Consider the following 24,372-nt stretch of genomic DNA (forward strand, 5'->3'; position numbering starts at 1 on the left):
GTGTCACTTTGTTTCTTCTGCTGGGCAGTAGCGCTTGCAGCGGAGTGGAAGATGGAACCTGCACATGTCCATATGCTTTAAATCATCTCTTCTGATGAAGCCCAAAACTGTGTAACTTCTGTATAAGTACTTGTTACACATGTTACTCAGGGAATGAAGACCGGAAAAGGCTGTGCATGATCAGTAAGAGGGAACCAAAGAATGCAAGCACGCTTCAGTACTGTGTCCATGGTGCCTGCTGGGGTTCCAGACCAAAGCCGGCCTTCAGGTCCATTGGAGGCTATTTCAGAGGATAAACGTGGTAGGGCAATGCAGATTAGGACTGATAATGGGGTCTACTGTAATGATGAAATAAATTATTCACAAAACTGAGATGTTCTTGTTACCAAAATATAACTTAAGTTGTTGATGTGAAAAATGCTTACTCAGGAGGTATCCAACACTGGTATTCATCTTCACGGTAACTCAACATACTGTGGCTGTCTCATAGTGATAACTGATGGTGTCATTGCATGGTCTCACTGCCGAGCATACCTCTCTTATATTGTATGAGAAGATTTGATTTTTATGTGTATGCTCTTTTATACATTGCCATAAGAATTGCTTTTTGAAAATAGATCAATCATAAAGTTTTTTTATAAAAATATTTTATTAGTTGTTGATGGACTTTATTTATATGTGGTACTGAGAATCAAATCCAGTGCCTCACACATGCTAGGCAACTGTGCTACCATTGAGCTACAATCCCAGCCCCATCATAAATGGTTTTTAAAATTAATTTATATTGTATAACATCTCCTTGAGTCAGTGTCTTGTAAAATGCCTGATCATTTCTGTCTTCAGAACTTTTTAGGTTGTTTCTGGTTCTTTGCTACTTATGTATAAGTACCTTTATATAATTTTTTCTTTTTTTAAATCATTTTTTTAAGAGAGAGAGAATTTTTTAATATTTTTTTTTTTTTAGTTTTCGGTGGACACAACATCTTTAATTTTTTATTTTTATGTGGTGCTGAGGATCAAATCCAGCGCCCCGCGCATGCCAGGCGAGCGCGCTACCGCTTGAGCCACATCCCCAGCCCAATAATTTTTTCTTTTTAATTGCATTTTTCCCCCAGGGGATAAAATCCTAGGCATGTGAACTCTTTTTGGAGGGAGTGCTCTTTATACGTAATACATTTTGTTTTCTTAAAGGGTAGAGTTAGAATTTGGAGTGCATTTTTAAAGTGTGAATTTTACATCCAACCTAACTTTTAGGATCAATATAGAAATTTTACCATAGTAGGGATCAGTCTTATGTAGATTTAAAATAAGTGAGAATGTATCCAGAGAAAGTGTAGACGCTGTTCGTGATGGTGTCACAACTTTCTCAGGGAGTCATACTGAGCCCGTTTCTCTTAGGCAACTTGAAAGTCAACTCTACAAAATTTGTGTGAGTTGGAGTCTTAGGAGGCTGGCTTGAACTGGTTGCTCTCTTCCTGCAGGACGGCCCCCTGGTCCCGAGATGGAGTACTGCACTGACCGAGAGTCATACTCTCTAGCTGCTGGCCTGGCCCTGGGCATGGTTTGCTTGGGGGTAAGCTGCGCCTTCCCATGCTCCACTTGGGACATCTGCATGTCTAGAGGAATGACGTTGACTTTTAACTTGGTTGCCACTCTGCCCTGCTGTGATTAACCTGATTTTTCAGCCCTTCCTTCTGGAAATTTTTCAAAGTTTTGAGAATAGAGAGAAATTGTAATGAAGAGTGGGACCTGAATGTGTCTTCGCCCTGGCTTAGATAATAGGTTTTCATGAGAGAACTAAGGGAAAGAAGTTTCTTGAAAAAAGTTCAAGACGTAAGGTGAAGAAGTGACAGCCCACTCTGATAGAAAACAAAATTTATGATAGGAGGCCTCAGAGTCGGCTGAGGTGCTAGCTAGAAACAAACCCTGACCTTCTCTTGCCATTGTGATGTTCACTTTGTATCCCAGAATGCTGCCACAATAGCATTTGCTTTGTGACACTTGCAATATCTGGTTGGCCCATCTTTAATTTCATACAAGGGATGTGTACGAAATGACCGCAGACATTTCCTCAAGTGATTGTTCCACTTGGAATGTAGTTCCCCTGAAGAACCACTAGTTCAGTGTATGGTCATACTAAATGGCATAAAGAAAGTTTTTTCTTATGTGCAGTCAAAAAATTCACCGTGTGTTTGACCATCTGTTGGAGTTTTGACTTAGCATTTGAGCTGAAGAGGCGGGTACAGTGGCAAAGCATCATACTGGGAATGGGGCCTGAATTCGGGTCCTGACTAGTGAGTTAGGTCAGTTGACTCCATTGTTGTCTACGGACAGTTACTCTGTGGATTGTCAAGCAGAACTGCCTTGTTGTACATTTAAACCTGCATGTATAGCTAGGTGACCTTGGGCTTAATCCCTCTTTACCTCACTTTCCTCATCTATAAAATGGGACTCTTAGTAGTAGCTCTTGGCTAGGGTGTCTGAATTAAATGAGTTAATTCATGTTAAACATGCACAGAAAGGAACCTGGCAACCAGCAAGTATCAATAAGTTACTGATTACCGTTGCTGGAAAGTTTTACAGGCACAGTGATTCACACTCCAGGTTTCAGTTACACAGCTAATCTTTTCCTTTACTGTAAGGTCACTGACTGTTTGAAGCTTTTCATGTATTTTACAAAATCAAAGTACTTAAACTTGAACACATTTTATAATTTTTATGAGAATAGTTTCAATATTATCTCATAAGGAATGTTTATTTTAATTGGAAAGAAAGCAAATCAAAATACACTGATTTGAAGTTAGTTCAGTGCTTCACCTGTTGTGGGTACGTGTTATGGATTTTCTTTTATAAGATTTCTCTTCATGCCTCTTGTTTTGTTTTCTAGCATGGCAGCAATCTAATAGGCATGTCTGATCTCAATGTGCCTGAGCAGCTGTATCAGTACATGGTTGGAGGTCATAGGCGCTTTCAAGCGGGAGTGCACAGGGAGAAACATAAATCTCCAAGCTACCAGATTAAAGTAAGTCCAAATAAACTAACAGATCAAGCTGCCGGAACCTAAGAAGTTAATTTGATAACAGTTGTTCTCATACCAACAGTTGTAGATATGCTACTTTGAAGTGTTGACTAGCATTCGGAAACATAGTTCAAAGTCTTAACATCAGTGACTTCTCTTTCAACAGGAAGGAGATACCATAAATGTGGATGTGACCTGTCCTGGTGCTACTCTAGCTTTGGCTATGATCTACTTAAAAACCAATAACAGGTATTTGTGTCCTTGCTCAATCTCGCCATGACGGCCTATCTTCCTTTCTGACCTCAGTAATAAATTATCTTACATATTAATTTTCTTTCTGCTAAAGGAACCTGATTTTCCTTTTCTTAAATTCTATAGGTTAGATTACTGTAAGTAATCAGAATTGGCAGTGTAAATTGCTGTTATACTGAATTGTTTAGGGAATAATCATGAGAACAAAAAACTGTAAATGTTCAATGCAGATGTAGGTTTTTACTCCTGAATATTTTCAGCTGGATGCAGAACCCAAGGATATAGAGGGCTGAATGTAACTGCCAATTTCTATTCTTTTCTGTTTTATAGTTAATGTCACTGACAAACAGTGTCAAAGGTTCTTTTCGCACATCATTGTGAGGATTGGTTAAGCCAGAAATACTTAGTATTATTTGTTCCTGGTTAACCATTTTTAAAAATGATTCTGCTTAGCCCTGAAGCTTTGCTGAGTGCCAGACAGCCTGCCTTTCAGTCCCCGCTAGTTGCTGACACTTAAAAGTAGACCTTTGATATTTATTTTAACATTTGCATAGGAGAGTAATATAGTTGGGTAGGAGATACATTATATGATGGTGTAAGTCTTTTCATTTAAAAAATAGAATAAGATGCACGAAACTTTTCAGTGTTCTAAATTCCTCCCTTTAGAAGAGTGAGAGTGTGGAGAACTGACAGAATGGTCAAAATTCTTGTTCATGTTCTGTTCAGGTGAATGTGTGTATCAGTGCCTTCTTGACCCTGGGAATACTTCAGTGAACAAAACAAAACTAAAAACCTCTGCCCTTGTGGAGCTTAGGTTGTTGGAAGGTGCAACACATACATAATAAATATTTGGTTAGAGAGTGGAAAGTATTATGGAAAAAAGATCACTGGAAGAGTGGGAAGCAGCATTTTGAAGTTTCTTAGGATGCTTGATTCCCTTGCTCTCTACCTGACCATAACCCCGCTGGGACCTCCACCAACAGATCCATCGCAGACTGGCTCCGAGCTCCTGATACTATGTATTTGCTCGACTTTGTGAAACCAGAATTTCTCTTACTTAGGGTATGTGCATTTTCATTTCTCTTGACATGAGGGGAGTTTACTTGGGCTTTTCAAATTTAGCTTTCAGATATAAATACCTTGACAAGAGAGTCTTTTACTTTTAATTCATCATGTATATCTGATTGGCAATGTTCTTTTGAAATATCCCAAATATAGCTTCAGGAATTGTAGGAAAGGCAACCACATTGATAATGCTTGATGTGACATTTCTCTTATTAATAGTAATAAGAGAATTATTATTATTCAAAACTTCCTTAAAAAGCAGCAAGAAAGGGCTGGGGTTGTGGCTCAACGGTAGAGCGCTTGCTTGCCTCGCACATGCGAGACCCTGGTTTTGATCCTCAGCACCACATAAAAATAAATAAGTGAAATAAAGGTATTGTGTCCATCTACAACTAAAAATAAATGTTTAAAAAAAGCAACAAGTAACTAGAACTTTATTAGCTTTTATATTTTATATATTTTTTTGAATTATTAAGGGTGTAACAATATTGTTAAGGGTATAATGACAGTAACAATTTTACAGTTGCCTAAAATTTTTGTCTTTTTTTTTTTTTTTTAATGTTAAACTTACTCTGTGAAATCTTTTGAATTACGGTGTGTAGGCAGAGCTGTGATTCCTCTCTTGTGAGATTTTTCTTTTATACAACAATTTAAAAATCTTTTCTAACTCCTCTAAATATTGATGATGACTGGTACAATTTTAGTTTTTCTTTAAGAGCTAAATTTTTTAATGAGTAGCCTAACTCAATACTTTATGCTTATTTTTCAAAGTTGCCATTAACTAGAAATTGATTCTTAAATATTATTACTGTTTAAAAAAATCTATGAACTTTGCCTGCTCTAATTAATTTTATCTGTTATGCGTTTTTAAGACCCTTGCTCGATGCCTGATTTTGTGGGATGATATTTTACCAAATTCCAAGTGGGTCGACAGCAATGTTCCTCAAGTAAGTACTTCAATAAATAGTAAACCTTTAATAGCATAAAATTGGTATTTCTTGTGGTATTTTCCAAAATCTTGTAGAATAATTTTTCTTGTGAAGGCAATATTGATAACTGGGATATCCAGTTAAGACAGAAGAACTTGCATTGTGAAAGTGTGTACTGACCACAGACCTTAGCCTTCCCTTTTGACCCTAGATACCTAAAAATTATGGTTTTTTTTAAAAAAATCAAAATACTAGAAAAGAATTTTGAAATTTCAATTCTAATCATACATTTATCTAAGATGATATTTTAATTGGTAAAAATTTTGGATCATTTATAGTTGTTTGAATTATTTCATAGCATGTTTATTAAATAAGCCAAGTATATTAGTTAAAAATAAAGAGACCCCTTTGTAAAAACTTGGAATCAAATATTATAACTGTTTCCTTTAGTTCGCTATTTATTTCTTGTGGTCTCTCACTTCATTTGTATTTTGAAACAAATCTAATTATTCTAGATTGTCTGATTCCCTCAATATTTTCATAAGAAAAATCTCAGAATAAAGAAATGTTGAAAAAACTTCATATGAACATCCATATTTGCCAGTAGATTCAACAATTAATATTTTATGATGTAAACTTAAAGTCTCTAATTCATCACTTAATAATTTATTCCATTATCTAATCTGTCATTTTTGTATGAATTTCAAAGTTGCAGTAATGAACTTTCCTGAATAATTGAGTATGCATATCCTACAATATGTGTGCGCTCACATGGACACGCGCGCGTGTGCACACACACACACTCTTTAGTTAAAGGAGTCAGTATTTTTGTTTTCTACAAGACACAGTTTATACCCTACAGAGCACAAACCCTTAGTGTGCTCCCTAGTAAGATTTGACAAATGCATGTGCCTGAGGACACAAGCCTGTGTCCCTTGTTCCCCTTCCCTGAGCCTGTCACATACTCCCATTCTCAACAACCAACATTCTGCTTTTTTCTCCAAAATATATTATTTTTACGGATGTAGAAGTTTACATTAGTGAAGTATAGTGTACATCCTTTTGTCTAAAGACTTACTTCACTCAGCATGCTTTTGAGACACTGGTGAGTGTGTTAATAGTGCTTCTTTTTTTATTAAGCTATGATCCATGGATGCCTTTATCCATTTCTTTCTCCATTTTCTTTTGTGGGACACTTGGACAGGTTCCAGGTTTTGGCTCCCGTGCCTCAGGCTTTCATGAACATTTATGACAACTAGGACACAGCCCCCAGAGCTCAGTACATCACTGTTGCTGGGAAGCCCAGGCTGATCCAGAGTCACCCAGCTAGGAGGGGCTGGACAAGACTGCAGCCTGGCTGTTGGGACTCTGGAGCTTCAGATTTTTGCACTGGACCCTGTACAGGACTTGAGTTATGGTGGTCTTTTCTTGTTTCATGTGCACCTCTAGCTCCACAGCTCTTAAGTGATCACACGTCTCCTTGTGACCACTCAAATCTGTTTTGGTTTTTAACTTTAGGGAACCATAGAATGGTGACAAAGGACCAGATTTAGGACTCTTCCCTCCCCCCAGTTATTTCCAACTCTGTTCTTTAATGATACATAAGTGTGATGTTGCCACCAAGGGTGGTACAGATTAATAGTAGTAATGATTATAGCTAACACTTACAAAGGACTTACTATGTGCCAGGTGTTAATTTTAAGAGCTTTCCCTGGATTAAGTAGTCTGATTCTCATAGAAAGGTGGGACCAACTGTTATGCTTATTTGTAGATGAGTCACAAGAGCCATCAAGAAACTTGCCTGTGGCCTCAGAGCTTGTAGGTGCCTCTGCCGGAATTCAGAGCTGGGCCTTCAAGCTCCTCAGTACATGTTATGTTTAAAGACTCAGAGTATATTTTGAAGACTCAGAGTAGCTTAGAAGTGCCTGCTGTCCAAGTAGAGCTTTCCTGTTACCACGTGATGCTGAGGGCAGACACTTCAGTATGAATGAATGTTGAGATGAGGTTATTCATGTGTGTACAAGTAACTCACTTCAGAGTAGTGTAGTTCCTTAGAATGTCACTCAATTTCTGAGTAAATAACATTCAAAATTTAAAATAAAGTCTTTAAGGAAGGGAGGAAAAGAGAAGTAGTTACCAACTTTTATTATACAGCCAACATAATTGCTTGTCTCATTGGGATTAGTAGGAAAAAGGGTATATCAGATTTTCAGTTTATTTATTTGATAGATGCTAAGACAGTTAATTTGTATTACACATTACTTACGACAAAGTTTCCAAATTTAGATCCTCTGAACAAGGCAATTCGATTTCACTCAGAGAGATACTATTTTCTCTTATAATCTGTCAAGACAGATTATCATTTTGATGATATTCAGTCCATAGATGACTATTGTTAGTGACTTGTGAATATTTATTGCATTCCTGATTGTTATTCTCCTGAACAGTCTTCTGAACAGGATTAAAATAATAAGTCTTCAGTTTCACTTTTGTTCTCTGTACTTTCATGCATTTAGAGAACATGTAGCCTTTTCTATTTGTATTTTTTCAGAGTAAAAGATGAAATCTGTTCTTGGCTGTTAAAGGTAGATATTCTGTGTCCTGTTATTGATAAATTATTCACTCCCTCTACTGAAAGGAAAGGGGTGTCTGCCTGAGCATGTTGACAGTGTGGTTTAGCCCTGATAATGAGCCCAGCGAGTCGCCTCCCCTCTGGGCAGGTAGGCTTGGTACCACAAGCATCCCATGAAGGAGTGTGTCTGGTTGGATTTCTCTCCAGTGGCTTTTTTCTTCTCCCCATCTCCCCTCATCCCTGCCCTAGTTCTATAGCCATCATCTTTGTGTTTTAGTTGACTGTGAAATGTTGTTATTACTATATTAATTCTGAATATACTTAAATCTTCTTATATTTGTTCAGTCTTATTCAATTCTTATTCCATTTTAGATTTGAAATATGATTGTGTTTAATGTGAATAAAATATGGACCTTTGAATGCAATGGTTTGGTGAAGTTTGTTTTATGTAAATACAGCCATGAAGGAGCAGTATAGTGTTCTTCAAATTATTAAATATTTGTAACTAGGACAATGACATTCAAGTACTCTTGCTTTCTGTCTTGACAGATTATAAGAGAAAATAGTATCTCTCTGAGTGAAATCGAATTGCCTTGTTCAGAGGATCTAAATTTGGAAACTTTGTCGTAAGTAATGTATGATACAAATTAACTGTCCTAGCATCTATCAGATAAATAAACTGAAATGTCCTAATAGTAATACTGTTGTCTCTGAGAGCTTTTGCTCATCAGATGTTCACAAAGTTAATTTTTGTTTTTTAACTCTCTGAATATAGAAGCTCTTTTTGGGAGGGTGGGTGCATGGATGGGTACCGAGTGTTGAGCCCAGGGGCCCTTAACCACTGAGTTACATCCCCAGCCTTTTTTAGGTTTTTAAATTTTGAGACAGGGTGTTGTTAAGTTGCTGAGGCTGGCTTTGAACTCATGGTCTTCCTGCCTCAGCCTCCCAGACTGCTAGGATTAGTCGTGTGCCACCATGTCCTGCTCTGAATGTAGAGCTCTTATCTATCCCTCAGGAAATAAGATTGAAGATTTAACTTGTACCTGCTCTTCTTTCATTCTTTCCATTTAAATTGGCAACAGTTCTTTAAAATTCTGTTTCTGTGGCATATGAAACAGTAAGCAAGAGGGAGACACTTCATCAGTAAGGCTCATGTGGTGCTTCTGCTGGGAACAGCTGCACAGAACCTGCTGATTGGTTCAGGCACACTTGAGCATTCTCAGAAGGATGTGAACTAGGTTAGACAACAGGACGTTTTTGACTTTTATCCCAAGATAATAGATAATAATGCTTTTAAAGGAGAATGACAGTTAAATTTCTCATTATTTGTTTTCAGGCAGGCACATGTCTACATAATTGCAGGAGCCTGTTTGTCTTTGGGTTTTCGATTTGCTGGCTCAGAAAACTTATCAGCATTTAACTGTTTGGTAAGAAGTAGCTTGGTGTCCTCTGTTCTGTTCTCTATTTCTCTCTCTCTTTTTTTTTTTAAATCAAAGTCTTAAGTTGCTTCTTTTAACCTTGAATTTTTCTTTTGTTTTCTCCAGCATAAATTTGCAAAAGATTTTATGACTTATTTGTCTGCACCTAATGCTTCCGTAGTAAGTCTTTTTATGATTTTTCTTGGGAATAAAATAAAACTCAAAGAAAATTCACTGATAATCCAAGTACTTAAGTGTTGTCAAATGTCTCTGCTGTTTGAATTAGAAATGGGGAATTTGAGGCTGTGGTGCATCGTTTTAGTTTTGTTCTGGGATATTAATGAGGTGAAAATATGATCACCCTTGAAGGATGCACCAGCATCTAGATTTTGTGATGAGAGAATAGATAGAAAAGACCCTGGCACTTGGGGATAATCATTCCTCACATTTTCAGTACTGAATGTTGGGAGTGACTTTTTAAACAGATCAGCACTTGGTAAAGATTCAGTTGCTCTGGTGTCATTGCTGCTCTACTGACAAGAAGGTTGCTAGATTTTATTTCCTGGAAACACCACCCAGACCTATGCAGTGGCTAAACTCACTGGTTGTCAGCACTGTTATCTGGGAAGTGCCGGTAAAGGGCGTAGAGAAACTCAGCAGTGGAAGAGTTTGATGTGCTCAGAGATACTGCAGAGCAAATTCTGTAGGGCAGTTATTAATTTTTTTTTTGATGCTAACTTTTGCCTTTTTCATTTAATTTATCATTTTAAAGGAATATTTATACTTTACAGAAACAGCAAAATATGTTTAAGTACCTAGTAAAAAAGCCCTATTTTTAAAAATATGTATATATACATATAGGAAAAAGTATAGAAAAAAATGAATCTAAAATGTCAGAGCTAATTCTTATTGGGTTATGGGATTCCAAGTGATTATTATTTCCTTCTTGGCACTTCAGTTTTTTGAATGTTCTAAATTGAACTTAAATTCTTAATCAGTGGAAATACTCATTCTTACAAATTTCTTTAAAGTTACAAACACCGATAGCCTTCCAGTGAGGGTGTGTTTAGTGTTGGTGATAGGAAATGTAATGCAGGTGTAGCAATGTCACCATCTCTTGTCATCAGACAGGCCCTTACAACCTAGAGACCTGCCTGAGTGTGGTGCTGCTGTCCCTCTCCATGGTGATGGCTGGCTCGGGGAACCTCAAGGTTCTGCAGCTTTGTCGCTTCTTGCACATGAAGACAGGAGGTGAAATGAACTATGGCTTTCACTTAGCCCACCACATGGCCCTTGGGCTTCTGTTTTTGGGAGGAGGAAGGTAAATGAACATGTACTTTTTCCTCAATAAAAAGATCTCATGAGTGAGATCTATAAAGCTGACCTGAATTTTCTTCTTCAAAAGTATAGTTTTCAGTTCTTGGCTCTTTGCTTTTTCATATATAAATGTTGGAATTTGTCATGTTCCAGTCTAGATGACCTGACAAAATATTGATTGGTATTCACGGATCATGTGCATCACTCTTAGGGCAATTGGACTGTGCCAGTCTTAAGTCTCCAGTCTGTGAATGTGTGCATGCCTTCATCTGGTAGCTCTAGCTCCTGTGACTGGCCAGCTGCTACAGTTCCTACAGGACATGGGCTTTCCCCTTTAGAGACCGAGCCCACCATTGACTCACCTTTCTGGAAGTACAAACAATAAAGATTATCAGGAAGGTGTGAAAGTTTTCTTAAAAAGTTTTATGTAATTGTCTTCTTTTAACTGTTTAGAATTAAGAACAGTTAAAGATATGTTGCAATAAAAACTCGTCTCAGTCCATGATTTTTGAAAAAAACTTTTTCCTTTCGAAGTAAGCCTCTGCTTTATCTTATGTCCTTACTGTCTTCTGCCATTGTTCCACGTGACCTGACTGCTGGCTCAGTTTCTGTATTGAGTAGATCTTCCCACTCTGCTACTGCTTTTTTAGTGACTTTGGTTTCAAATGATTACTTGTACTCTTTAACAACATTTATCATTCTAAAGGAATATTTATGCTTTACAGAAACAGAAAAAAAATGTTTAAGTACCTAGTAAAAAGCCCTCTGTTTTAAAAAGCCAGGAACTAGAAGAAGAAGATAGCATGCTTTACACATGACTTTGAATATTTATAACTTCTAGGATCGCTTCCTGGTTCTCACTGCTAAGCTATTGTAGGTTAAAACCTTGCTTATTAATTCTGAGGTTGGATCTGAACAAACGTAGGGTGTTGTTTTTACTTGAAGTACTTACTACATGACCTTGAAATGATTTGAGGACTGACTGAAAAGTGAGCCGTTTGTACATTGACACACCTATATTTATCAAGGCTCCTTACCTGTGTGCTTTGTCATAATACCCTGGTTTCCTCGTTCTCAACAGTGCCTTTGAAATATGTGCATGAAAATTATTAACTGCCCCTATGGAATTTGCTCTGCAGGTACTCTCTGAGCACATCAAACTCTTCCATTGCTGCGCTCCTCTGTGCCCTCTACCCACACTTCCCAGCTCACAGCACTGACAACCGGTGAGTCTAGGGATTCTGTCTTCCAGGTGATATTCCTTTGGTTCTATGAGGGGTTAATTTTAAGAAGTTTTTCTTTAGAGTGTCAGGCCAGAAGTCCTCTAGGAGTTGGACATTGAATGGCTGGCCAGTCTGCATCCTTCTGAAACCTGTAAAACTGTTTGGAACCCATAAATAGGCCAAGCAAAGTAACATTTTGTAGAGACGAACTCATCAAGTAAAGGATAGTAGTCAAGAGAAGTGCAAGAAAATACCTTTTTTGCTATAATAATTTAATTCTAAGAAGCAGTCAAATGATAACAAAAGTTTTTGCATTTTATAGCTCAAACACTTATTTTCCCCAGAAGTTTCCAATGAGCAGATGTCTTGTGTATGGGGAAAGGAGGAAAATGGCTTCTTAAAAGTGACATCTCAGATAACCACTCTGTTTAACCCCCTGTCCTGCCTAGAGAAGGGACAGGAGACTCATCCTGTGGTAGAGCGGTGTCAGGAGCAGTCCTCTGGTGGTAGAGAGAGAGGGGTCAGGGGCACTCACTGTAGTCACTTAAAGCATCATTTTAAACTAGAGCATAACCTATAACCAACAATAGAAGAAAGAGGGCTGTTTTAGGAAAGTGTCCTGACCTGAGATTCCCAAGTCTGTTGATAGGCCAAGCATAAGTATGAAGTTCATATAACTCTGGGATCTTGTGTCTGCCATTTAGGAAAGATTTTTTTTTGAATTGCTGAAGTCTGTCTACGGCCATTCCACCCTGAATGCGCCTGATCTCGTCTGAATTGCTGAAGTCTTATTGGGTAGTGTACGATAGTTGGGTTAGCTATTTTGAAAGAAGGAATTTAGTGATAAGCATCAAGAATCTTCATGTAATTTATAAACATTTTTACCTTTATTGGTTTATTTTTAGTGGACTTACAGAGTGGGCAGATCTGGGAAGAGGGAGGCTTTTTATAATTTTTAAAATCTTGAAGTCTCATTTTCTTACTCTTCTGTGGGATCTATAAACATAAAAGCTGAGTATTTATATTAAAAATGTAAATTTTAAAGTTGAAAAATTTTTTTAAAAAAACTCAAAAAGTACACTCTCCCCAACACACACACACACACTCTCTCTCTCTCTCTCTGCCATCATCTGACCTACCAGTTTTTGCTGTACTGTATATTTCAAGGGTGTGTGTATGTACAAGAGCTTTGCACTCTGAGAAAACGGGCCTCCTTCCTTACCAACCCTTAAAAGGAGAAGGAGAAAAGAACTGGAAGTAAATCCCTGAGAAGGCAATGGAGGAGGTACCTGTCAAGCAGAGAGAGCTATTTGGGAGGGACAGATTTTTATCAGTGGTCAAGTATTTTATCAGTATTTTTTTTTTTAATTTTTAAAAAATGTTTTTAAGTTGTAGTTGGACATAATACCTTTATTTTATTTATTTTTATGTGGTGCTGAGGATGGAACCCAGTGTCTTACACACGCTAGGCGAGCGCTTTTCCACTGAGCCACAACCCCAGCCCCTATTTTATCAGTATTCGTTAGTGAATACTTTCCTGCAAAATGTTGTAATTGGTAACTCAGGTAAAGAAATCTTGGGTCAGGGATCATGTATTGCTTTTTAAAAGAGACCTTTTCCATTACTTTTTTACTGAAATTGTCAGCTTCCGTCAAGATTGCTCTTCCTTTGAAGGTCTGCTGCAGCTCTGTCCTTGGTAGCCCACGGGCCCCACCATCTTGGCATCCCTTTTGTTTTCTGTGCAGGTATCATCTCCAGGCTCTGCGGCACCTCTACGTGCTGGCTGCAGAGCCCAGGCTTCTGGTGCCGGTGGATGTGGACACGAATACGCCCTGCTACGCGCTCTTAGAGGTCACCTACAAGGTATTTTGTCATCCATCTGGGCAGGTCAGAATGGTTCAAAAGTGTTATTTAGTAAAATGTGATAGTAGTGAGTTGAACTCTCAAAAAAATTGAAGCTTCCCTTGCCTGGTGCAGTGATGCACGTCTCAAATCCCAGCTACTTGGAGGCTGAGGCAGAAGAATCACAAATTTGAGGCCAGCTGCGGGAGCTTAGGAAGACCCTATCTCAAAAAGTGCTGGGGGTGTAGCTCAGTGGTAGAGCACAAAGACTCAGTCCTTTGTTAACACTCCCACCCCCAATTTAAGCTTCTCAAGTTTTTGTGCAACCTGCCAGCACATGGACGCTCATTTACAGTCCCTGGGTTACTTTTCCAGGCACCATCAGCTATCTTTTGTCCTTGAAACTTACAGTTTAAAAATGTTCCCCCAACTGTACATGGCTTAGAGTGGTGTCTGAAAGACTACTTGGGTAGTGTACGATTGGGTTAGAATTATTCTTAGGTTTGTTGACTGAGCACTTGAAAACCCAAAATTATATATTTGATGAGTGATCTTTTATTTTGATGCATGAATAGGTTGCAAGTCACATATCCTTCCTTCAGCAAATTGTTCAGTTCCTTCTGTGTGTCAACACTGAGCTAGATGGCATTGGCATATTCCCTGAGGAGCATCTGTGCCTTGATGAGCCAGGCAGGGGTGCACTGAGAATAGGGTGTGACCATGGGAGGATTTGCAGAGTACAGAGGTGAAGTTGTCCTTGTCCTCCTCTGGTGGTTGGGGCAGTTGTCACAGTGGACATGTGCCAGCAGAATGGGGCTTCTTTTCAGCACAGGGGACAACATGTGCATAAACCCAGAGGCCTTGACAGTGTGGCCCCTCATGCTGCTGGCTGTGAAGGGCAGAGCTTGATATCATGGGAAGTGACACATGCCCTGTAGAGGAACTGAGACTCACCCCCTAAGACTTGAGTACCAGAGAGGATTTTAGGCCATTTGGTGGTCTCTGTACAGACTGCAGGGAAGGGGAGGTGTGGACTGTAGACGATTCCTCTGGAGTTTCTGCTGACCACTGGGTAAACTGCGGCTGTACTTTTATCTTTGTAAAGGGCACTCAGTGGTATGAACAAACCAAAGAAGAACTGATGGCTCCGACCCTTCTTCCAGAACTCCACCTTTTAAAGCAGGTCAGTTGGGTGTGACTTAGGGACGTCTGTCCAAGGGTTCAATTCAAGAGGGGTGTCACATTAACAATGACTACACACAAGCCTCTGCCCTCCTTGTGTTTGGTTAGAGCAGGGCAGAGGCTTGTGTGTAGCAGGGGGGAGAGTCATGAGGAACAGAGGTCTTGTCTCGGAGAGCTTTCCCAATAGGCTCAGTGCCCTCAAGAAGGGACCCACTTGCCATGTCAGGTTGACCTCAGTGTCTCCTCCTACTGAGTTAGGATGTCCTTTGAGAAGCATGGATTTCAGTTGATAACACGAGCACTTTTTTAGTTTTTGACTGACTGTGTTTACATTTATCTTGACAGATTAAAGTTAAAGGCCCAAGATACTGGGAACTGCTCATAGATTTAAGCAAGGGAACACAGCACTTGAAGTAAGTATATTGAATTTTTAATTTCTCAAAATATACGTTTTAGAAAATGAACAGAAACGTGGGGAGGTATAAATTATAGATTGTTGTTTGAGTTTGATCACCCTTTGATTTCTTCCAATATAGTGTGTAGGGTAGGTATCGAATAAAGTGGTCTTAATCTTTGATAATAGAGTTTGCATTAGGAAGTGAAGACTTTAATTCAGAATAAAGCCCTAAATATTTATATTTATTCATTGAGAAACTTGAACTGACTTTGAGACAGCAAAGGGATTGTTTCTTGGTACATTAGTGAAAGATTTAGTTTAGGGAAATAAGGCTGATACATATGTCCACAGAGGGGACTTCGTCATGACAGCTGATGGTCCCACATGTCTTTCCTGTTGTGCCTCTTTACTATTCTCTTGTTAGAATATTCTCATAAATTTAAATTTATAGTAGATTGTTTTGAGGTGGAAATAGTCATATGCAAGGAATTGCTCAGACTGTTAATAATTTAAAACTTGGGTAGTGTATAAGTCTTTTAAATATCCAGAAAGTTAAGTCATGTAACGTTCTTTTTTTCAGTTTTGTCCCATTTTTATTTTCCCACTCTATACAGTAACTGGCTTTTGTGTTGCTATGATTTTAGATTTGTAGTATTATTTCCTCTCTGCTGCAGAGCAATGAATAAATGCACGTGTGTTCCATACATAGTGATAAGGGACATGGGAAACACCAGGAAGTGTTAGTTAAAATACTACCATTGAAGCTCCTCTTGTAGCAGATGATGAAGATGCCTTCTCCTTTGACAGGTTCCGTGACTAGGCAGGAAGGGAGGTGGGACTCTATTTCAGGCCTTCTATTGAGGGCTATTTTAAGTTAGAGACAGTAAATCACCATTGGATTTGGTGGGGGATGGTAGACTTCCTCTCCTGTAAATGTGACATTGGAAAACACTGTTTTTCTAGCCATAAACTGCCAGTAGTGCCTTATAGTAAGTTCAGACTTTTTCTTTTAGGTCTATTCTTTCCAAGGATGGGGTCTTATACGTTAAGCTCCGTGCAGGTCAGCTCTCCTACAAAGAAGATCCGATGGGGTGGCAAAGTTTGTTGGCCCAGACTGTTGCCAACAGGAATTCTGAAGCCCGTGCTTTCAAGGTAGAACCAATTGGTAAAAAGACAGGAGGAAATAGTTCCAAGTCCTACTAGCTTCTTGTTGCTGCAGATTGTGATGTCTGATTAATGTTGGGTTCCCTTGCTGTTTTACCTGATGGCCTTAATAAAATAGGGTCAGTCAGTACTCTAAGTAAGACTTGCATTGTGTGGCAAGGACAGTCACAATATATCTTAGTACTATAATTTAGTTCGATAATTTTATTTATTAAAAAACCCACAAGTCAGTGAATATTTACTTAATTCATAGCAAAAATAGAGATTTTTGTAAGCTAGCAATTATTATTTTCCATTTTTAAACCATCATTTGTTTCTTAGATCTTGGTGAGGATCACATGATGACAGATATAATAGGCTTCTTTTATTAGTTTATCTTACTATTTCCCTGCTACTTAACTGCCAGTACAGTTTAAAATGAAGTTTAAATGAAGTTTAAAATGAAGAAATGGTTTAAATAAAAGAATGAATGCATACTTTCATCCCTGTGACAGGTTTAGTGTGTATCTGTTCTACATTCTGAACTTGAGGTTTCCTACACTAGAAATTTGTTCATAATCATTAAAATCTCTGAATTTAAACCCAGTTTTTAGAAATTCCAGGAGCAAGTATGTTCTTGCTCATGATGCGTAGTCCAATATAGCCAGGACCCTAATTATGTATAAGTAAGGACTTGTCAGGTCAACCAGTTACGTGGCAGCCAGAGGATTGAATGAGCATTCTTTCTTCTTCCAAGTAAGGAGAGAGTAGTTTATTTTAATTCCATTCATATTTCATGTTAGGTTAATTACTTTTGATTGAGCTTTTATAATAGTTACCAGGATTTAAATCTGTAAATAGTTCCCAGGGTTGACATCAGCAAATTTTGTCTGGCAATATTTAATAGGTTGTCTGTGAGGCAATCTTACAAAGTTTAAGTTAGTACTATTGCTTCTTTAAAAATTAGAGCTTATCTCAGAGACTAATCCAATATGTAAAGAATTGTAAATTTGAAGTTTGATTTGAATTTCAGTGGAAAAAGAATATAAAAGTTAAAGATGGGTTAGGGGTCTAGCTCAGTGGTGGAGCCCTTGTCCAGCATGCACAGGGTCTGGGATTGATCCCCAGCACTGGGAAAAAATAAAGCAAAACCACAAAGAGATATCTCAACTTCCTGCCTGATGGGAGTTCAGAAATAAAATATGGACCTCGGTGGAAAATCGCAATACTTTCATATTCCACATTCAATCTCAGACCTTAGATTCCCCATTTCCCTTCTCCCTGCCTCGCAGCCGCCCTTCTGCTTTCATCTTTGATATTTGTTATTCCAAGTACCTCAGATAAGTGGAAAATTGTGGTCTTGTCCTTTTGTGACTGGCTTATTTCAGTGTTCCTCCTCCTCATTTTCCAGTGTCAAATAGGCTTGTGCATTAGATAAAGGACGGGGAAGCCTTTTTCAGGGGAGTTGTACAAAATAGAAGACCTGCCTGTTATTGGCCTTTTGATAAACCAGTGGGCCGAGAGTTTTGTGTGCCTTCTTAGTGGAACAGGCTGAGGAAGCTCTAGCAAAGTTGGCATCATCTTGCTTCTGTGTGGACACTGTGAGGCAGGAGAGCAGAGTTCTTGTAACTCCACATTATGATTTGAGCAGAAAGGAAAATGATCTTTTATTATCTCACTTATGTTGATGTTTGTTTCTTTAGCCAGAAACAATTTCAGCATTCACTTCTGATGCAGCCCTTCTGTCATTTGCTGAATATTTCTGCAAACCAACTGTGAACATGGGCCAGGTAAGTACTGTGTGGTTGCTGAGCTCTGAAACTAAAATCCGTTGTTACTTCTAGCTGGGACCACGGAAAGCATCTCTAAGAGCCATATTTGTCTTTGAGATCCATGACTTGCCTCAGATGGTTTTTGACAAGCGTAGAGTTCCCTACTCTAATTAAATTCAAGAGAAATAATTGTAAATTTCCTACCTTAATAAGAAAAACCAGTTAACATTCCGCAGAAAGTTTTGATGAGTGGTAATTTCGGATGTCCTTTTCTGAACTCATTTGTTTCCAGTGTTTACCAGCTTTTTTGTTTTTATATAATTTCATTAATTTTGTTTCCTGTGTATATTATAGCCTTTCTTTCTGTTGGGAATACAGTGTTCTCTAATATCAAGGGTGCCCAGTGGCCCCTGATTTGACCCGCTATCCCAACAGGGAAAGAGTGGATGTAAGAATCAGATGATGTAGGGTTGAAGCCTGTTGTCTAAAGTGTGTGTGTGGCCTTGGGGAAATTCTCAGCCTCTCTAAGATGTCATTTCCTCATGTCTAAGTTGGGATTCTAACAGAGTGCACCTTGCAGTGTTGCTCTGAGGGTTGAATGATGTGGCCTTCCCTCTTATTGGCTAATTCTCACTGAGTGAGAATTAGAATTGGACTCTGCTGAGTACTTTACATACTTTTCTTACTTAGTTCTGACCCTGAGGGTAGATACTTTGTTACTCTGGGTTTAGGGATGAGGAAACTGCCTCTCAGAGATGTCATGTGCCCTGGATCATGTGCTAATAAGGGCTGGGATGTGTGCTAAAGGCCATAGGTCTCTGAGAATGCTTGAGCCTGCCCTTCCCCAGCTGCCCTTCAAACCTGCTTCCCCCAGACTTGTTCTGGGCAATGTCTTCTCTTGCGTCTTTGTTGATGCTACCTTCTGGACCCTGTGTGCTCCCCTTGGGACCCTGGTCTTTCCAGCCTACCCAAAGCACACTTCTTTGATGTTCCTCCTCCTCCTTTTGCCCTGGTTGATCTATTATTCTCTTCCAAGGCATGTGCTATCCTTCACTATCCCTTGGGACCTAATTTTGTTTGTTTTTCATTGATTTTGAGTGTAGCCTGTCCTGTGAGTTTTAAATACCTTACCGTTGTATCATTCACTGAAGCACATTAAGGGTGGGCCATAGTGGTTGTTGTACAATTGTCTCTTGAGTAGATTTTGGGAAATTCTTTGTTCTACAGAATACTTGTGATTTTTCCACAGAAACAGGAAATTCTGGATCTCTTTTCTTCAGTGCTTTATGAATGTGTTACTCAGGAGACCCCAGAAATGTTGCCTGCATACATAGCAATGGATCAGGTATAGTTTCCCACTGCCTTTTACTGATCTTATGAGCTGCATTTAAAAAGGACTGTGGTATTACACACTGGGGAAGACAATTAAATCACTTTGCCTTTTCATGAAACGGATCACTGTTCCTTTTCTCTCTTCCAGGCTATAAGAAGACTTCGAAAAAAAGAGATGTCTGACACATCAGAGCTCTGGCAGATCAAGTTGGTGTTAGACTTTTTCAGCTCCAGAAGCCATCAGGAGCGGCTGCAGAACCACCCCAAGCGGGGGCTCTTCATGCACTCTGAATTCCTCCCCGTGGTGAAGTGCACTATTGATAGCACCCTGGACCAGTGGCTGCAAGGTAATGACAGCATTGTGCCCTGGTGTGCTTGAAATACGCTGGGCCCAGCCTTTCCTCTTCTGACAGTTTTTCATTGAAAGTAGGATACACTGAGTATTAGCCAGAATGCCTATAGAGGGAATGCTTCCTTCCAGTGAGGTGAGTTAGACCCTGATTGTCTGTTTCCACTTTAGAGAACACATGCAACCCTCCCTTAAACCTTGCAGAGAGTATATGCAGCATTTTAATACCACTGGGGCCTTGTCTTATCCTCCCTGGCATCAGATGACATTGTCTTCTGCTTCTTGCGGGTGTAAGCCTGTTCCCACCTGAGGCCAGCAGCCACTGCCTTCCTTTTTCATGTCTCAGCCCACATACACTTGAAGATGACATGTGCTTCTTGAGTGGATGCTGTTCACCTGCCTGTGAGCCAGTGAGTGAGCACCAGGGACACTGACAGTGACTTTCTGCCAAAGAAGCGCCGACTTGTGATTGCAGAAAGGCGTATTGTCACATATAACTGGCCGTGTTTCTGATTCTGAGGCAGGCGATGGGCCCTGTGTTTGTGGAGATGTGTCTTCTGGTTATGTAGCTTGGCATTGATTTTCCATAGTCCACTCCTCCATCTTCTCAGTCTATTCAGTTCATTTAGATGCTTCCAATGAATATCTGATAGCAACCTGCTTTGGGTTGATACTGGCCCTAGTAATATCAGTAGTAGCAATTCTTGCTTGATTCTTTATGCTATCAATTTTCAGTAGAACCCAAGAGTTTGAATATAATTCAGTTAAAATCTATCCCTCTAGGAAATAAGTTTCTGGGGGAAAATCAAGTGGTAAACCACATTATGGGGGATTGACATGGGGAGCAGCAGTTTCAAACTCCTGGTGTTCATGTTTAGCAGTTGTATCCACCCTTTGCTTTCCTCTTGGGATTCAAAAGATCACATAGTTTTAAAACATTTTTAAAAATAATCATTTTTATTCTTATTTTGGGGGAAATACACAAATTATTTCATAGATTTTGGTATTTTTCTTTTTATTGAGTTTTGCATTTGATTATTGGTACCAGACCAGTGCTGTTGATGTGAACCAGGCCCTTAAATCTTTCCAGGTTCACTGATTTGCAAAAATCACACAACACAGTGAAACTTTGGCAGTGACTGGAGCATTTCTGAAAGTGCTGCCCTGGGCTGTCCCATTTGTTAGGGCATTGGGTGGACTTCACCATCTTCTGACCTTCCATTTAATTCCACTTGCCACTCTGATTTACCAAACTATGAACGAGTTCATTTTCTAATGGAGAACCATAGAAAAACTCCTGTTGTTTTGGCAGTACAGGAGATCCAGTCTTGCACATACTAGGCAAGCGTCTACCACTGAGCTAACCCTCTGTCCCTTTTACATTTATTTTATTGTATTTTGAGACCAGGTCTCACTGAGTTGCTAAGACTAGTCTTGCCTCAGCCTCCCCAGTAGCTAGAATCACAGGTGTACGTCACCACGCCCAGCTGAGTTCTTGAAGAAAAAGCAGTAAGGCACTCCTTTGCGCCCTGTTGTGTCCTCATCTCAGTGCCCTCTGGTTCCTTCACAGCTGGGGGCGATGTATGTGTGCAGGCCTATCTCAGCGGGCAGCCGGTGGAGGGGCCTGAGCTCAGCATGCTGGCCTGCTTCCTCGTCTATCACTCCGTGCCTGCCCCACGGCACTTGCCGCCTGCGGGACTGGAGGGTAAGTGTGTGTCGGTCTGCTTGCTCGTGCCACCAGCCCCTGTGTGCTTGGGCTGTGTGGTGAGCTACTCTCTTCCGTTCAGCTTTCCTCTTCATTTGTGCTTCATTTGTCATTGCTGAGAATTTTTTCTGAAAACAAAACTACATGTGCTTTACATCTACCTGTACTTCTATTTATATTAAGAAGAGGATGGATTCTTTCCACACAACTGCCAATCAGTGTGATACGCTAACTGTTCATGTTATTCCTATTAGTTAATTTTTTTAAATTAGTCTACACTGCTCTTTTTTAATATTTATTTTTTAGTTATAGGTGGACACAATATCTTTATTTTACTTTTATTTGGTGCTGAGGATTGAACCCAGCGCCTCACGCATGCCAGGCGAGCATGCTAGGCGAGCACTCTACTTCTGAGCCACAACCCCAGCCCTTCTATTAGTTGATTTTGTAATTTAAGTTTTTAAAATTTTCTGTGTCTTTAGGATTTTTATAATTATATAATCTTAGCTTTTGCTATTATAAAGTTTTAAAATTCACAGGAACCTCATTTTGAATATGTGTAGGTTTTCTTATGCTGGAGAGTGTAAAAAATTAATAGCATTAAAACTACTGTATTTTTTAGAATATGGAAATAGACACAAAGTTTATCCAATGGGGTGAATAATAAAGTATGATATCACTTTCAAATTGCTGTCACTTCAATTGAAGGTAAAAAATATTTTTAGAAGCACAAAAGCTGTTTTCATTTAGTCACTTAAAATTTAATGATGTTATTAGTTTATTGCTGTTTTGAAAACCTCAGATGAAAATGCATTTTATGGAGGCTTCTAGTTATGGTCATGATGAAATTGCTTTCATTGGACTGACTCTCCCACAAAAACAAATGTAAAAGCTAGACAAAGCACTGGGAATAGCTGCTTTTTGTGTGTTGGGGGGGACACACCAGGGACTGAACTCAGGGGCACTTGACCACTGAGCCACATCCCCACTCTATTTTGTATTTTAGTAGAGATAGGGTCTCACTGAGTTGGTTAGTGCCTGGCTTTTCCTGAGGCTGGCTTTGAACTCTTAATCCTCCTGCCTCAGCCTCCCTAGCCACTGGGATTATAGACGTGTGTCACTGTGCCAGACAGAATATCTGTTTAAAGAAACTGGTTGTGACCTTGCTGGCAGGACGTGGTTGAGAGGCAGTCTTCAAGCAAGTCCTTGAGGAGGGGCACACAGGGAGAGAACTCTGGGATTACCCTGGCCTGTGCCAGCTCACAGCACAGGAAGTGGAGTCCCAGGCAAGAAGAGCAATGCTGCTGGGCCAGGGATCCGGAGGTGGTTGGCTTTACGATTGTCCAGGAGCCTGAGTTGAGGTGGGAGGGAACAGAAGGAAAGGTAGCTGGGTCCTGGAGGCACTTTTCCTTTGAGGCTCTCACCAGATCTTTACCTGTGTACACTTGGGGCCAGACTTGTGGAGCTCTAACAGAAGCCAGAAGGCTACAAACGTGCACAGGTGTTTTAGCACCTGCATGGTGCCAAGAGACAAAGGGCGCAGGTCAGGCCTGCCAAAGGAAGTGGCTCTGCTGTGCAGCCTGCCATTTGCATGAAATGGTGTCATACAGATCTTGTGGGGAGGTAAAACTGATGCTGTCTAGACCAAGAGCAAAACCATGAAGGCTGTTTGATTCTCCCTGCCTGGTGGGAGAAAAGCTAGCCTCCTTAGGAAAAAATATCCAGAGCCTCTTAATAAACAGTATTTAGTGTTGAATAAGGGATTATAAGACATAACAAGAAAAAAAAACAAAACAGGTGATAGAAACAGACACTTATATGATCTAGATGTAGGAGTTAACAGACTGGGACTTATAACTAAGACTCATATTTCCACTGGGGCACGGTGGTGCACGTCCATAATCTTAGCAATTCGTGAGGCTGAGGCAGAAGGATCTCAAGCTGGAGGCCAGCCTCAGCAACTTAGGGAGACCCTGTCTCAAAATAAGAAGGACTGGGGATGTGGCTTAGAGCTCTTGCCTAGCGTGCATGAAACCCTGGTTTCAATGCCCAGTACCACCAGCAAACGCAAAAAACAAATGAGACTAATATTTCCAAGAAAATGGACATTGGGAAAGATAGCGAATTTCACTAGAAACCCAGATTCAATAAAAAAGTTAATTAGAAGTTCTAGAAGTGAAAAATAGAATACTGAAATTACAAATTCAGTATATGGATTAATGAGCATATGAGAGATCCATGAAGAGGATGACAGGAGAGGGGAAGGTAGAGAGGTCGAAGCACAGAGAAAAGGGTGGGAAATACAAGACTGTGAGAGGCGAGGAGCACAGTGAAGGAGAGCCAGCGAGCGCATGTGGCTGTGGTCATGGAGTAAGAGGAGAGGTGGACAGGAAGAAGCAACATTGAAGAGATAGAGGCTAACGATTTTGAAAAATGTTGGTGAATGCCAACCCACAGTGATACAAAAGAAAATACAGTGAATCCACACTAGCTCTGTAATAGTCAAACAATAAAAGGAAAACATTTTAGAGTGTAGACTTCCCTTTTAACCTAGGATGGAGCGGAGGGACCTGATTTCCCCTCTCGGCTGAAACAGAGAGTGTACTGGATGGTCCATATTGAGGCTGTATCTCAGGCAGAGAAGAACAGTGAGAGGAGAGATGAGAAGCCGAGGAGGAGCCCTGTGACTCCCCCACTCACCTCCTTGAGGGAGTTTCCACGCTGTAGGGGAGGGAGAGGGAGTCCAGGCAGAGCCAGAAGCCCCCTGAGTTGAGGATGGGAGCTCAGGGGACAGGGAGCAGGGGAGTGGGAGTCTGCAAGGTGGGGACCCGAGAAGAAAGAGCTGCACACTGAGC

At 39.9% G+C, this 24,372-nt stretch overlaps 1 protein-coding gene across 5 annotated transcripts in view; it reads left to right on the plus strand.

Moving 5' to 3' along the window:
- Anapc1 (anaphase promoting complex subunit 1) overlaps nucleotides 1-24,372 on the plus strand; it is a 77,750-nt gene that overhangs the window by 51,984 nt on the left and 1,394 nt on the right. For all 5 annotated transcript variants that reach the window (XM_071601819.1, XM_027952062.3, XM_071601821.1 and 2 more), the window contains 18 exons: nucleotides 1,482-1,573; nucleotides 2,888-3,022; nucleotides 3,186-3,268; nucleotides 4,255-4,333; nucleotides 5,209-5,283; nucleotides 8,387-8,463; nucleotides 9,174-9,264; nucleotides 9,382-9,435; nucleotides 10,383-10,576; nucleotides 11,712-11,798; nucleotides 13,541-13,658; nucleotides 14,743-14,820; nucleotides 15,165-15,232; nucleotides 16,230-16,368; nucleotides 18,063-18,149; nucleotides 19,381-19,476; nucleotides 19,612-19,810; nucleotides 21,383-21,517. In XM_071601819.1, coding sequence (XP_071457920.1) covers nucleotides 1,482-1,573; nucleotides 2,888-3,022; nucleotides 3,186-3,268; nucleotides 4,255-4,333; nucleotides 5,209-5,283; nucleotides 8,387-8,463; nucleotides 9,174-9,264; nucleotides 9,382-9,435; nucleotides 10,383-10,576; nucleotides 11,712-11,798; nucleotides 13,541-13,658; nucleotides 14,743-14,820; nucleotides 15,165-15,232; nucleotides 16,230-16,368; nucleotides 18,063-18,149; nucleotides 19,381-19,476; nucleotides 19,612-19,810; nucleotides 21,383-21,517 — 1,887 coding nt within the window. The remainder of the gene's footprint in view (nucleotides 1-1,481; nucleotides 1,574-2,887; nucleotides 3,023-3,185; nucleotides 3,269-4,254; nucleotides 4,334-5,208; nucleotides 5,284-8,386; nucleotides 8,464-9,173; nucleotides 9,265-9,381; nucleotides 9,436-10,382; nucleotides 10,577-11,711; nucleotides 11,799-13,540; nucleotides 13,659-14,742; nucleotides 14,821-15,164; nucleotides 15,233-16,229; nucleotides 16,369-18,062; nucleotides 18,150-19,380; nucleotides 19,477-19,611; nucleotides 19,811-21,382; nucleotides 21,518-24,372) is intronic.

Source organism: Marmota flaviventris, chromosome 14, assembly GCF_047511675.1.
Source record: "Marmota flaviventris isolate mMarFla1 chromosome 14, mMarFla1.hap1, whole genome shotgun sequence".
NCBI classification, from domain to species: Eukaryota; Metazoa; Chordata; class Mammalia; order Rodentia; family Sciuridae; genus Marmota; species Marmota flaviventris.